The sequence below is a fragment of the Schistocerca gregaria genome, chromosome 4, assembly GCF_023897955.1.
Source record: "Schistocerca gregaria isolate iqSchGreg1 chromosome 4, iqSchGreg1.2, whole genome shotgun sequence".
In the NCBI taxonomy this organism is placed as follows: domain Eukaryota; kingdom Metazoa; phylum Arthropoda; class Insecta; order Orthoptera; family Acrididae; genus Schistocerca; species Schistocerca gregaria.
In genome coordinates, this window is record NC_064923.1 from 134,409,641 (window position 1) to 134,426,124 (window position 16,484).

Below are 16,484 nucleotides of genomic sequence, written 5' to 3' on the forward strand. Positions count from 1 at the left end.
CCATGGAATGTCTTCGTTCACAGTGTGATGGACCTCGTTAGAGAAGGACGGAACAAAGAGTGGAGAACATCGCAGGCGGAAAGGTGTGGGCACTGTGTCATAACATCAACGATCCGTACAAGAGACCTGGTACAGCAGACTCAGTTGTGAAAGGGAAATCGTACTCATTATATCGAATTCAATTGTGTAATATTTCCATCGCATGAACGTCTTACAGTCACCTCTGAGTAACTTTGAGGAAGCTCAGAAGAAGTTGGAAGGACTGGTCGTCTAAGAAACACAAGCGTTATGAAACACCAGTTACGATCCTGAGTCCGTGTACAGTCAACATCAGATGACTCTGCTGTGCAGACAGCTCACAGGCAAAAAGTGCCTGGTCGTCATATATAATCACTGTCCCGTTCTACCATCTGGCCAATATTTTCGATCGTGTGAAACCCATATCCCTCTGTTTCCCCACGATATCCAGAAAGCAATAGCTACTGGTGCCCAGCTACTCTCATGCCCTTAAATTAAGGATCATTGCACAATGGGGTGCCACACAACGCGGCACTACACAAAACTGCTGCTAACAGCATAGGCACATGGGGAACACACACGACACAGATCTGTTAATCCACCGTATTGATGATAAGATGAGAAAGTGTCTCGAAACACATGTGCTACAATCCGCCACTGTTTCCTGCGCATGTACCCCGACATCAATATGGGACATGATCACCATGTACACGTGCGCAGGCTGCACAACGGGATGGCATACTCTGGATCACGTGGTCGAGCAGCTGCTGGGTATAGCCTCCCATTCTTGCACCAGTGCCTGTCGGAGCTCCTAAAGTGTCCTAGGCATTTGAAGATGTGCAGCGATATGTCGACCGAGAGCATTGAAAGACGTGTTCGATGGGGTTTAGGTCTGGAGAACAGGCAGGCCACTCCATTCGCCTGATATCGTCTGTTCCAAGGTACTCCTCCTCGATGGCAGCTCGGTGGGGCCATGCGTCATCATCTATCAGGAGGAAGGTGGGACGCACTGCGCCCCTGAAAAGGCGGATATACTGGTGCAAAATGACGTCCCGATACACCTGACCTCTCAAAGACATGCATGCACCAATCATAATTTCACCCCACATAATTAAACAACGACCTCCATAAATCTCCCTTTCTGGTTCATGGTTCACGCCAGATGAAAACCCGGCGTGAATCACTGTTCAGACTATACCTGGACTCGTCCGTGAACATAACATGGGACCACTGTTCCAATGACATGTACTGTTTTTTTGACACCAGGCTTTACGGACTCTCCCATGACCAGGGGTCAGTGGGATGTACCTTGCAGGTCTCCGGGCGAATAAACTATGTCTGTTCAGTCGTCTGTAGACTGTCAGTCTGGAGACAGCTGTTCCGGTGGCTGCGGTAAGGTTCCGAGCAAGGCTACCTGCAGTACCCCGTGGGTGCTGCGGGCACTAAAGGTGATCGGTGTTGTTGTGGTGTTGTAAACTGTGGACGTCCGATACTGTAGCGCTTGGACACGTTTTCTGTGTGCTGGAATCGTTGCCATAATCATGAGATCACACCTTGTGACCCATGGAGGGCCCTTGATACAACCTGCTGTGTTTGACCAGCCTCCAGTCGCCCTAGTATTCTACCCGTCATAACGTCATCAATATGTGTTTTTTGAGCCATTTTCAACACACAGTCACCATTAGCACGTCTGAACCCGTCTGCACACTTACTCGCTGCACCGTACTCTGACATGCACCAACACACATCTGCGTCTGTGAACTGCTGCCAGCGCCACCGTGCGCGACCACAGGTCAAATGCACTGCGTGATCATACCCCGAGGGGATTAAAACCTGCAAACCGCCCACCAGAACGTTGTTTCATTGTGTATCAGCACTATTCTTAATTTATGAGCATGAGTGTAGATGCCGTGTTCTTTGATTTCCGGAAGGCTTTCGATGCAGTTCCGCACTGCCGCCTAACGAAAGAAATACGAGCGTACCGAATGTCAGTTGTTTGATTATACTGAACAGTTCCTAGCGAACATAACACAGCATGTCATTATGAATGGAGAGATGTCTTCAGACGTGAAAGTAGCTTCGGGCGTGCCCCAAGGGAGACTTATAGGGTCATTAGTTTATACCGTATATAAGGGGCGATGAAAAACTTTCCGGTCGAAAGGGATACTGTCCAGAATCAGTATGCCAAGCAGGCAAAATAGCCATGTGCATTGAGGCAATCATCCCACGGACGCACATGGTTCAAGATAATTGTTTTGTAGAACACGATGTCCTGTTGCGTGAAGATGACCGGAACTGCATATCATCCGACAGGAATCTTCGATCTTTCAAGGTCTTTCCTTTAATCGCATGGGGAGAGATCAAAACTATAGGATGGATATTCGAGTTGTTTGTAACGTGAGTTGGCGTAACTTCTGGGTTATGTCTTGTGTCGAATCACGACCAGCACGGGTCTTGGCGCACCATTCCATAACGCTAGCTTTCGACAGACCTGCCCGAAACACATTCGTCATTCTCCGACTGGTGTTTGTCCTTCGATAGCCAAGAAAAGAGTAACAGTAGGTTTTTTTATTTTTTGGATACGTTTGGTAACAACAACAGCATAGTTCACGTTCCCACATTTACCGCACACACGACGAAATGACAGGAATAACACACTTATCCCTTGCGTACATATCGTTGCTTATATAACCGCATTGGAGTCGTGCTACGTTGCATGTTCGCTGCAGGAACATCCTGAAACGGCAACATTTTGATCACCCCCTATGTAAATGACGTAGTACACTACTGGCCATTAAAATTGCTACACCACGAAGATGACGTGTTACAGACGCGAAATTTATCCGACAGGAAGAAGATGCTGTGATATGCAAATGATTAGGTTTTCAGAGCATTCACACAAGGTTGGCGCCGGTGGCGACACCTACGACGTGCCGACATGAGGAAAGTTTACAATCGATTTCTCATACGCAAACTGCAGCTGACCGGCGTTGCCTGGTTTAACGTTGTTGTGATACCTCGTGTAAGGAGGAGAAATCACGTTTCTGACTTTTGATCAAAGTCAGATTGTAGCCTATCGCGACTGCGGTTTAACGTATCGCGTCATTGCTGTTCGCGTCGGTCGAGATCCAGTGACTGTTAAAGAATATGGAATCTGAGGGTTCAGGTGGGTAATACGGAACGTCGTGCTGGATCCCAGCGGCCTTGTATCAGTAGCAGTCGATATGACAGGCATCTTATACTCATGGCTGTAACGAATCGTGCAGCCACGTATCGGTGCCTGAGTCAACAGATGGGGAAGTTTGCAAGACAACAACCATCTACCAACAGTTCGACAACGTTTGCAGCAGCATTGACTATGAGCTAGGCCATGGCTGCAGTTATCCTTTACGCTGCATCACAGTCAGAAGTGCCTGCGGTGGTGTACTCAACGTCGAACCTGGATGCACGAATGGCAAAACGTAATTTTTCCGGATGAAAATAGGTTCTGTTTACAGCATCATGATGGTCGCATCCGTGTTTGACGACATCGCTGTGAACGCAGATTGGAAGCATTTATTCCTCATCGCCATACTGGCGTATCACCCGAAGTGATGGTATGAGGTTCCATTGGTTACACGTCTCGATCATCTCTTGTTCGCACTGACGGCACTTTGAACAGTGGACATTACATTTCAGATCTGTTACGACTCGTGGCTCTACCCTTCATTCGATCCCTGCAAAACCCTACATTTCAGCAGGATCACGCACGACTGCATGTCGCAGGTCCTGTACAGGCCTTTCTGGATACAGAAAATGTTCGACTGCTGCCCTGGCCTGAACGTTCTCCAGATCTCTCACCAACTGAAAGCGTCTGGTCAATGGTGGCCAAGCAACTAGCTCGTCACAATACGTCAGTCACTGCTCTTGATGATCTGTGGTATCGTTTTGAAGCTGCATGGGCAGCTATACCTTTACACGCCATCCGAGCTCTGTTTGACTCAATGCCCAGGCGTATCACGGCCGATATACGGCCAGATGTGGTGGTTCTTTGTACTGATTTGACAGGATCTATGCGCCCAAATTGCGTGAAAATGTAATCACATGTCAGTTCTAGTATAATATATTTGTCCAATGAATACCCGTTTATCATCTGCATTTCTTCTTGGTGTAGGAATTTTAATGGCCAGTAGTGTAGATAACGTAGGAATTTCCACGACGATTTTTGCGGGTGATGCTGCTGTATACAGAGAGGCAGCCCAAGGAAATAGTAGCAAGACTTGACCCTCAAAATAAACAATTGTAACTTGTCGCAAATAAACAGACAAAAACAACGTTTATTGTATCATTAAAAGATTACTGAACAACCACTGGAAGCAGTTTCTTCCATTAAATACCTAGGAGTATGCATACGGAGAGATTTGAAGTAGAACCACCACGAAAATATCAGAAGTGAGGCAGATGCCAGACTGAGTGTCATTGGAAGAATAGTTAGGAAATTAGTCTATCAATAAAGGTAGCAGCTCAGGACACATCCGTTCGACCTGTGCTTGAATTTACTCGTTAGCGTGAGATCCGTACCAGATAGAGAAGATCGAAAAATGAGCAGCACATTTCGTTACGGGTTCCTATAGTAAGCACGAAATCCAGTGACAGACACTGCAAGAGAGGCGTTCTGTGTCACAGTGTGGTTTATTATTAACGTTGCGAGGACGTGCGTTCCTGGAAGAGTCAACAGATACATTGCTTCCTCCTACTCGCAGAAAAACTACGAACAAAAAATCAGAGGGACGACGTCGCATGGAGGTAAGTTTTCCAGATAAACACAGCTCGGAAATTCACCGTTATTGAGCTATGAGAATATTTAATACGTTTACTGGTTAAAACTTGGTTACCAAATCAAATACTCTTGAAGTATTATAATACCTCTAACTTTTTAAGATAATTTGCTGTGCTGCTGCTCGCTCATACTGCTGGACACGCCAAACATGTTCACCTACCGGACAATCATCTGTCCCTCCCTCCCCACCTCTTCTCCCCCATCATCCATCCCCCACTACACACGGCTCATATTGATCATCATCTCGTGGCTGTATATCGACAGTGGCGCATTTCGGATCTATGATTATTTGGAAAATTTTCATCGATTCCACGTCCCCTACCTTCCACTGCCCGCGAAAGACTGTTCATATTGTATGAAACAATGATTCTTTGGAATCCGAGTTACATTTTGTTTTGTGTCTTAAAATACGATTAAGTTGCATGTTGAATACTTGCTATTAAACTGCCCAGCAACAGTTTTCATAACATCGCTGTAGACTTTTTGGCTAGACGGCCTTCATATCACAGCTCTGAAACGATTGCCTCTGTGACGTAGTGGTCAGCGTCCAGGGGTACACATGTCGAAGTCTCAAGATATTAGTTTGTGTTGATTATTTGGCGTGAACACAACGAACCTAACACGTATGAGACGAAATGGGTTCACTGATACTTACGCCAACGCGTCGGATTCTCTGCGATATGGACCATGAGCTCCAGTAAATCCTCCGCTACCTGTAACAAGGACAGAGCTGAGAATGTAGTCCGACTTGGCAGTCGTATGAAAAATTGTAAGACAAAGCAATAATATATTTTCTGGTATACACAGAATGTAAATTTCTCTGCAGAAAACATAGAAAGACGTAAGTGCACATGAAAACCGTGCAACAACTCGACTTTCCTTCTATTATTATTTATTTGCAAAATATTTCTAAGTGATAAAATGTAACAAGTGCTGTGGTGTTATTTTTACATCTGTGACATATGTCATAACAAAAGTGAATGCTTACAGGCAAATTGCGAAATTAAAAGGAAACACAGTAGTCATACGAAGTCCAGCACTTTTTGCCGTTTCAGTAAAGTGGTATTCAGTTTGGAATTTTCGTGATAACAGACGATTTAGTTGCTAGGAGTTCTGTTCTATAAGTCAACCTATGGTTAGCACTAAGATTTCTTTTAACAGGACACCTGTTGCAGGTGGCATGCCAGTCGTATTCTTTGAGCTGTGAAGTGAAGTAGCAAGCAAGCTGGAAGGGCATTTACAGTTCATCGTGGACCCTAAACTGCGTGAAACTTTGCACTTCTCGTATACATTAACCATTACCGCATGTGAAAAGACCTATGAGAACATAAAGCTACAAATTAACGTTTCCCATGACTGACTAGGATTCTAAACCCAAACCTTTGCTTCTGTAACTTGATACCTAGCCAGTCAGGTAAGAAGCGTATAGTGCCACTTTCAGAACATATTTAATAGTAGCTTCGTGTAATCAGCTTACTTCATTCACATACGATACAACCAGATGTACTATAGAGAGAGAGATGAAATAGGTTGTGCAGTTTATTGTCATTTAATCCATGGCATGTTAATGCACAACTTTTGTTCGCCTTCAGTAGTTCTGTATCATGTAGTCTCGATTCTAATTGAAATATCTGAACATAAATGTCACTCATAAGGAAACCATTACGTTTCGTAACAGTTGTCTCAGCTGTGTAAGTATTTATTTATATGTTAATTTGTTTTGTTCGTTCCAGATTTCAACCACAAGCAATTTTAATAAATTCTAGCGATTAACGAAAATAAAAGAAATAGAACAGAGAAAAGAATATCTCTATTTATGAGTTTTCTAACGATGATTCACCATATCACGTAGACGGACTATTGAGTATGTGAAAGTAAAATCTTCTAAGATGTTAAGCTGTGCATGTTTCTTCTACGTGATTTAGGTTTCGATCCGTCTGCTGGAATATTCTCCAGGATCTTGTGGTGTTCACTGTTAGTTTAATACTCTGGTAACCGTGACTGCCACAATATCCTAAAGAAGACCCCAGCAGCGTAGTCGAAATGTCGTTCGTGTAGAGGAAAAGTGCCGCGGCATAATATCCTAAAATGTTTTAACTTCCATGACGACGATCAAGAAAGCCAACAGGGTTACATTCGTATGTATTTGCTTCCTACCTTTATTTCATTCCTTGCGTCAGAACAGGACTGATATGGTTATAGATTTGTGAAAGGCAGGCTAGTGAATCTAGCATGATATACAGTAAAAACGTATATGGTTTCCGTGCATATACACCAGGCTACAACGACAAATAAGTCAGTGAAATGCTTGGCTGACTTTATCCTACATACGGTATATAAGGGCGATAAAAACGTTTCCGTTAGAGGACGCCGCTGCAGCATGTATGCAGCCGAGCACGACGTCGATGCAGGTATACAGGATAAACAATAATAAAACTAACGAACTGTTGAGACGGATTCCTGTCTGAAAAAGGAGGAAAAATGGTGCTATGAACATGTACCCGGAAACGCATCGTTGCCGCGGTAGGTGGCGTTGACGAATAGAAGTTCCTTTGACCACGTGACGTGTATTCCTTGTGTGTTGCAAGCCGTGCTATTGACACAGCATCCAGAAAGCAGCATAAAGGTCCGATAATTATGTCGGGAACAAGCCGATTTTGTGCTTGTGTACGGCCAAGCAGATGTAAACCGCCGAGAGACAGCATGGCTATACTAAAACATGTATTATCACAGACACCACCCACATCAAAACATTTCAAGCCTTTCTTTGGAGTTTGTGGGATCAAGGGTAATTTCAGACTCTGCGTACACCATATTTGGAAGAGTCTGTATAGCACGGATTTGACAAGTTCTTGGTAGGTTTCTGGAGGTATGTGGTGACAAATATCTATGCACAAGTCAAGCCATTTCGGTAAATTAGCCATTAGTCTGAGGGCGCTGATCTAGCTTCCGGTAGTGTCCCAGATGTCCTCCGTTGCGCTGTGATCACGCCAATTGGTGGCCAAGACGTCTACGAGATGGACTACACGAAATGAGATCGCTTCGGAATATATCACTATTTATAAATCATTATGAGCAGTGAAAAGTGCCTTGTGACATGTCTCTAAAGAAGTATTGCATGTTTGGAAGATAGGGCTGAAGTTGGGAGGATATGGAGAAGGAATAGTTTGGTGGCCAAGTGTCTATATTGGTGGGATGGGTCCGAAGGTGTTGCAGTGAGGAGTGAAACAGCTGGACCGATGGTAACGATAACATCATCTGGACTCCAGCGCCGACACATTGGTGAAGACATGATAGAAGAGTATGATACGCCATTGGAGACACAAATTGGTGTGGCGTCCAAGGTTGTCTATATTGGTGAGCTGGGTCTGGATGTGTCGGTCAACATGACGGGTAGATGCGGCAGGTACTTCTTTAGCCACTGCCAAGATAGCTAATGGCAGGCGAGACGTGGGACTGTGTTATTCCTGCCACGGGGAAATCTCTCTGATTGCTTTGGGTGCATGCCACAGTTGTCGGAGGACACTGTTGAAGCAGACCGAGTGTCGGTTGTTGGCCAGCAACTGAGAAGGAACTTCAAATGGAACGTGTACTGTCGAGATGATTGCCAGCGTGTGCAGCCAATGGTCAACGCGGGATGTGGCAAAGCCATAGTGGACATGGTCCACCTGAATGATAGTCATGTGTTTACACACTAGCCGGATAAGATACCAAACACCATCAGATATGGAGAAGTGTGTTGCTATTTGATACAGAACACTAGCAGTGTCACTCAGGGGCTAGAATCTGTTTGGTGGGCATATGAGAGACTGTCTGAGTGGGATTCTTGTACAGTACATACTGTGTACATTCAATACGGCCAGTGGCTGGTATGTGTGTTTTGAGTACAAAGTGTGCAAGCATCTACCTATGTATTTTGTCTTTTCTTCACGCTGAGAGCGTGTTCTACCATTGTACAGGAGACAGTTCTTTATTGTCTTTAGAATCATGCTGTAGTTCTGTTCACCTACTGTACATAGCTATAAGTTCCCTGAAAAATATGTTTCTGTTGTTGTCGATAGCCTTGTAAACCTGTTGTTTGTAACAGCAGGAAGTTATTGGTGGAGCCCCTTGGAAGTAGAGGTAGATCTTGTGATGTTAAATTGATATTGTACTTTGTTGATATGGATGCTCGATTGTAAAGTACAACAGCAGGAGAGTGTGAATACTGTGCTTTTTATTTTGTTGTTCTTGGTTTGTGTCCACTTGTGTGTCACAGGTTTCAAATGGTTCAAATGGCTCTGAGCACTATGGGACTTGACTTCTGAGGTCATCAGTCTCCTAGACCCGTAGCGGTCGCGCGGTTCCAGACTGTAGCGCCTAGAACCGCTCGGCCACCACGGCCGGCTGTGTCTCAGCGGCTGGAACACATTTGCTGTATCGGGTGATCAGAAATAGTCTGAAGCGTGGACAGGTGTTGCAAGGCAGGTTGTGGGAGAGATAATTATTATTAAGAGAGACATCGAAGCTTTATGCCGTTTCTGAGCTAATCAGCATTGAACATAGCCAATCAGGCCGTTGAACGCGGAAATTCAAGCGTCGCGTCAGAAACAATCAGTGTCAGTTGTTCTCATAGCGCAGATGGCAGCACACTAGACTGCTTAACCTTTGGCTCGCGTTCGATCCCTACTTCCGTCCCATGTCCAATTTTTGTATCACTCTCGTGCTCGGGCTGCTTGAATGTGCACGCGCAACGGCCTGGTTGGCTAACTTCAGCGCTAATTACTTTCGAAAAAGCTCAACGAATCGAATTTTTTCCGTATCAATTATTTCTCAGCACGATCTACCCTGCAACACCCTTACAATTTTTTCACACAGTTTCTGACCATCATGTATGTATGGGTTAGGATGATTTTTTAGATTATAATATTACGTGCATTTTTACATAAGGATGTACTCTGGGCAGCAACACAGCGCTGCCATGGGTATGCAAGCGTCTGCTTTGTATTGTCTTATCTCTACGTTGACGACATATTCCACCATTGTACAAGAGACGGTTCTGTCCTCCCTTTGAAAGCGTGCTAAAGAAGTGTTTAACTTTTGTACTTAGCTAAATGCCATCTAAGTTTATATTGCAATTTTTGTCCATAGCGTAGGTGGCCTTGGTAGTCCTGTTGTATCTGGCAGTACTAACATGAAGACCACACGGCTATTGGGTTATTTTAATTTTTTGTGTTTATGTTATGGGAAGTTCAGAACTTATACACCACCTACACAAAAAATCCTTCCATGTAACTTTCCAAAATTATCAAGAAAGACGACTACGAACTTTCCTGAGTGTTTTTAGTACCATAAAGTATGGTTAATTTTTTAATAACTAGTTGGCTCTATGGTAGAGTGCTCGCCTGGCTGACCTGGGTTTGATTCCTGGCTGAATTGAGTTTTTAAACAGAGGAGCATTTAGTGAAATGAAACTACATAAAGATGGATTTATAGTTAGCACTCAAGACATAATCACTCGATCACTGACTGCAGTCTCGTTTCAGTCATTTTTCTGTTGTTCTCTTTTTGCGTTCAGTTCTAATACCGGTGTCATTTAAAAATAAAATTTATCAGAGATATACTAAATGCCACATACCGACTTACCGAATTATGAATTTTATAAAATATGTTCGTCTTTTTATATCTAATTACACACTGGATACAAAAATCCAGTTTTCAATGCAAATAGATATTCTTAATTACCAGTCTTTTACAAAAGATCGTTAATAGACATCGCTTGGATCTAAAAAAATCAAATGTTAAATTTTTTCACATTTATGTACTTTACTTCTCACAGAAATTATTCGTTTAAAAATTTATGACAGTCAGGAATCAAGCCCATGGTTTGCAGATGGCAGTCAAAGTCCCTATCTCATAGCTACAACGCCTATCGATATATCGACCTTAGTGTACTTTATTAAGGCTGCTGGGAAAACTTCAAATCGGATTTGCACGAGAACTGTTGAGAAATGCATCGAACTGCTCGACTGTATCGTACAATGGGCAGGAAGTGTGGATATTGTGCTTTCGGTTTTATTAGTCCTGGCTGGTGCCAGCCTGTGTGTCACAGGGTCTGAAACAGAACTGAACTGTATATCTTATTGATTGGAATTTTTTAAAATATTTTGTTATTGTTTTATATCCACTTTTTTCGTGAACATTGGCCGTGGATAGTATTTCGCCGCGCGAAATGACGCAATGGTTAGCACACTGGACATGCATTCGCGAGGCCGACAGTTCAAATCCTTCTCCGTCTATCCAGATTAGTTTTTTCATAATTTTCCTAGATTTTTCTAGGCACATGCCAGGATGGCAAGGCCTATTTTTCTACACATCCTTGAAATAATGAGAGCTTTTTCTCCGACTCTGACTATCTCGGTTTCGCTTATTTTATTAGGAGGAGTTTTTAACGAGTCTACAGCTGGTGATTCAGTGATTAGCATTGCTGCTTCTAAATCATGGGGATTTGGGTTCGATTCCTGATCAGGTTGGAGATTTTATCCACTTTGGGGCTGGATGTTGAATTGTCATCATAATTTCATCATAATCATCGACCCACAAGTGGCCGAAGCGGTATCCCAGATAAAGTCTTGCAATGGGCGGTCAAAGAACCTTAGAGTCTCTGTGCCAATAATACCATACAGTCGCTTTATTTCAGTAAAAACAGTCTCCCTGTTTTCTAAATTCCAATGTGTCTGATATAGGTTTCCTTATTGAGAGCTTTTGAAGGATGCTCCAATAAGAATAAATAATTTAATTTTTGAATTACACACATTAGTTACCTGAACAACTGAAATACTTCAACGCTAAAGTCGTCAGTATACAATTCGTATCCGAGCGGAAAACAGTATCCACAAATGTCCACCTGAAACTTTACTAAAAATCCCTTACGAATTTTTAATAACTTTTTTGCACACTTGTGGACCGATTTCCGCAATGAAAAGGAGGGGGAGAGGAAACTTATTCATTTTGTTCGAGTAAACATGTGACTTCACGTAACCCCATAGCAAACTGTCGCAGGGCGTCTATTCTTGGTGCGTGATTCTGGTCTCCTGACGGCGAGATGAGGCGACCCTGAAATGTCTCCTGCAGCAATAAGAGCGGTTACCCGCGCTACGCCGGCAGATGTGACCGAGCAGTTCTAGGCGCTTCAGTCTGCAACCGTCGATCGCTACGGTCGCAGGTTCGAACCCAGCCTCGGGCTTGGATGTGTGTGATGTCCTTAGGTTAGTTAGGTTTAAGTAGTCCTACGTCATAAGGGATGTTATGTCCCATAGTACTCGGAGCTATTTGAACCATTTGAACCATTTGAACCCGCGTTATGACAGGATCAAGCTGGATTCACTCGGTTTCGAGGTCTATCCCGTCCTTTTGGGGCTAAGGTAAGTTACGTATCAGGGGATAAGTAAATTACATTGAAAATGTAGGACCCTGTCGTTTTCGCAGCCAAAACTCCGTACGAAAAACGGGTTCGTTGTGCACGCATCGACTTTAATTCAGCAGTTACACTTATTGCTGTTCAATAGGAAATGCGCATCGCAGTTAAGGATGATATTCTTCGCAAAACTGTCATCCACATACTGGTTTGGCAGCATCCAGTCGGTGAATTCAAGCGCCTGCAAATGGCAGGTTGGCAACAATTGTTGTTTTAGTTGAAACTTGCTAGAGCGTAGATGAAGATATTTTGTCAGATTTTGTTGCACGGCGTTTCTCTAAATTTCATGTAATCTAAGGCGAACTGAACTTAGGGGACTTCGGTCAAACCTCTCATTTACTGAGGCAATGTTACCAGGAGGTACTGTGTCGCTTTGCTGTTTTAACTACAGCAACTGTACCAGTTTCTTCAGACTTGTTAATTATCTGTCGAATTGGTAATCAAACTAGTACGTTCCAACAACCGAAAATAGCGCCCAATCTGGGACGTTTTTCTATAGATTTTTTTCACTATTTGTAATAATTCTGACTACGCCAACGCGTTGTTCGACGCAAACCGACTCATTTTCACCAACAGTAACGTCTAAATGAATATTATCAAGCATTTCCAGCAGATCGGAACGAAAATATTGTGTCATTTAAACTATGCATCACTATTATGAAGCAGCGAGTGTCATACGTAATTGAAAAGGAGTACGGCACACAACTGGTAACTATAAATCTACCGCTGAAAGTTTGTAAAACTTTCGTTAGCTACTTGAAGAAGGAAAGGAAGTGATAAGTACAAATATATTGCTGAAAGATTGTGAAATCTTCTTTGGCTGATTGATAAAAGAAAGGTATCGGTCACGGGCAATATGCGATATTCAGATTTAACACATCTGAGTTTGTAATTCGGAATGTCAAAAAACATGCGTAGTGGAAACAAAAAGAAATGCTGCAGCAACGCACTCATCGGTAAAGCGATAAATGTATAATTGAGAGTTGCCCAGTGCTTCGCACGTTATGCGATAACAACAGCGGATTCGCGGAAACCGACGCTGTCAGAGCAGCTCGTGCAGCTGCCGCATTTGTAACATGCAAATTTAATCCGGTCAGCAGTGTGAGGTTAATGAGAAGGCCGACGCTAATTAACTGGTATTTCAGTCACGAAACTGGGTTCGCGGTACACTTTACTAAATTGTTTTGGTGCGGTCTGTGGAAGGCGGGACTGCACACCTGCGACAGGAATCACACCGCCTAATAGATGTGTCAACTTGCGTAATGAGGAATACCAACGCAAATCGTGAAACGATATGTTAACCCTATAGCCATCCCTTCATTTTGATATAACAGACGGTGAAAAACTAAGAGGGGCATTCTAGGTTCAATAATGAGAAAATTATGCCTATGTAATTAATTATGTGTATTGTATCTCATGATCTATGCCCTGCGCAGTGAATTTTTTAATGTATTTAGATCTCTACCTGTCTGGAGATGTAGAAAGCGCTGCTCCACATCAGTTCTATTACAGTGACCAGTTCTTGTAGTAAAATACGAGGCGAGTTGATAGTGGGCGAAAGGAGTCACAATTGGGAATATTCCAGGGGTGATTTCTGATTTCAGCATTTGCCCTATAATCAGTTATAACTTCCCGAAAGTATGGTCGGAACCAAGAGATTGGAGCTAATTTTTATTTGTTTGTGGGGCGATATGAAGGCCGATTGCCTGTTTGAGTAACTGTTCACTTGTTTAAGAGAACTAAAAGTCAACAGGCCGAGAATTTTCAGTAGTTAAACTGCCACCACTTGAAACGACTGCTACAGTAAAAAGGTGCTTTTGACTAGAGTCACCGTCAGCTATCACCGACTGTAATAGTAATCAGTTCATAGTGAAGAGTGTAAAACGATTCAGTTTTTGACAGTAATATCTAGGAGCAGCCATACAATCCAGAACAGCAAAATTTTTGAAATTTTTGATATTTTTGAAAACATAGCCAGCGATCTTAAAGTTTGTTAAAATTTAAAACAGTCTTGATCGCAATGTTGTTATACGCGCGTCGAGGGTCGACGGAACTCATCTAGCAGTATCCATTCACGGCTCTGGAGTCAGAAGATGACTCTTTCATAGAGTCGAAACCGGTCACTCACTCCAATAAAAAATACTTTAACAAGATTGCGATTAAGAGCGTTTAAATTTTAATCCAGAACAGTGCTTTTCTGTTCTACTCTTCATAGGTGGAGTGGAGTTCATGATCATTCCCAATGGCGTCGACGCAGAGACTGGTGGAAGAAACAGGCGGTTTCTGTGGTCAGTGACAGCATAATTCACGATATGAACAGGTAGCCAGAATAAAAGTCCAGAGCGTAGTTCTTTGTGCAAAAAATTGGTGGAATGATCCGACCCTGGAAACGTAAACAATGGAGGAGGAGGTGGTGGTTGTTGGGATGTTTAAGGGGGACTAAACAGCTAAGGTCATCAGTCTCTTATGGAGGAGTATATGGACATAGAAAGGAGGAGAGGGAGATAGGCGGAGAGAGGTGGGGGAGTTGAGATGGACCAAGAGAGGGGTGTGGTGGCAATGGATACAGAGAGGAGAGAGAGAGGGGGGGAAGTGGTGGGGGGTAGAAACGATCAAAGAGAAAGTGAAAGAGAAGAACAATGGCGGAGGGGAGATGGACGGGAATAGGAGAAGGACGAGATCGACAAGACTGGATAAAAACGCCCCTGACAATGCCGGGTACTCAGCTAGCAGTACTATTTACGTGTACTTCCACTCGTCACAAGTGGCAAGACTCAGAGCGTGTGGAAACAGCCAATGGACACTTTCCTTTCAGTCTTCTCAGCGGTTTAATGTGGCCAGTAATGGATTCCTCTCCTGTACCAACCTTTTGATCTCAGAGTAGCAATTACAGCCAATGTCCTCAATCATTTGCTGGATGTAATCAGATCTATGTCTTCCTCTACAGTTTTTACCCTCTAGTAGCCCCCTCTAGCATCATGGAAGTTACTCCCTGATGTCTTGACAGACATCCTATCATCGTGTCCATTCTTCGTGTCAGTGTTACCCATATATTCCTTTCTTCGCCAAATCTGCGGATAACCTCCTCATTTCTTGCCTTATCAGTCCAACTAATTTTCCACACTCTTCTGTCGCAAAACATCTCAAATGCTTGGATTGACTTCTGTGCCGGTTTTCCCAAAGTCCATGTTTCAGTGCCATACATTCTCAGAAATTTCTCCCACAAATTAAAGCATATGTTTGATATTAGTGGACTTCTCTTGGTCAGTAATGCCCTTTTTGGCTGTTTTGCTCTGTTTTTTTATCTCTTCCTTGCTTCGTCGATCATGGATTATTTGGCTTCCGAAGTAGCAGAATTCTTTCACTTTATCTACTTCTTGATCACCGATTCCGCTGTCAAAGTTTCATACTTCTCATAGCTTTTGTATTTTCCCTGTATATTCTCAATTCACATTCTATAATGATTAGACCATTCATTCCATTCAATGAATCCTTTAATTCGTATTTCCTTTCAGTGAGACAGCAATGTTATCGGCGAATCTTATCATTAATATCTTTTCACCTTGCACCTTTCTTTTATTTCCGTCATTCCTTCTTCGAAGTGAAGATTGAACTGTAGGGGTGAAATATTTAAACCCTCTCTTACACACTTTTTAATCCGAACACTTGTTTCTTATTATTGCACTCACATTTTTCCGTCTTGGTTCTTGTATATATCGTGCACTAGCAGTCTTTCTCTATAATTTACCTCTATTCTTCTCTGAATTTTGAACATTTTGCATCATTTTACGCTTTTTCCAGGTCGACTAACGTTGTGAATGTGTCTTGATTTTTTCTCAGTTTTGCTTCCATTATTAACCGCAAGGTCAGACCCGCCTATACCTATCCTTTAAGCCAAACTGATCGTCATCTAACATATCCTCACTTTTCTTTTCCATTCTTCTGTATACTATTTTTGTCGCAACTTACATGACTGAGATGGTAAGCTCAGTGTACGTGATTGCCGTACTTGTCTGCTCCTGTAATCTTCAGAACTGTGTGGATGATGTCTGACGTAATACCCCTAGTCTCATACATTCTACACATCAATGTGAATGGTCCTTTTCTTGCCACTTCCCCCAATTATTTTAGACATTTAGATGGAATGTAATCTGTGCCTTATTTGACACCGCGAATATGAAAAAAGGTGAA

At 43.0% G+C, this 16,484-nt stretch overlaps 1 protein-coding gene across 2 annotated transcripts in view; it reads right to left on the reverse strand.

Annotated features, from left to right (window-relative positions):
• The window catches only part of LOC126267390 (uncharacterized), a 401,079-nt gene that overhangs the window by 22,376 nt on the left and 362,219 nt on the right, over positions 1-16,484 (reverse strand). Inside the window, exon 6 of one of the 2 annotated variants that reach the window (XM_049972581.1) lies at positions 5,493-5,546. In XM_049972581.1, coding sequence (XP_049828538.1) covers positions 5,493-5,546 — 54 coding nt within the window. Of the gene's footprint in view, positions 1-5,492; positions 5,551-16,484 lie in introns of both variants that reach the window. The other variant, XM_049972580.1, reaches the window with a different exon arrangement.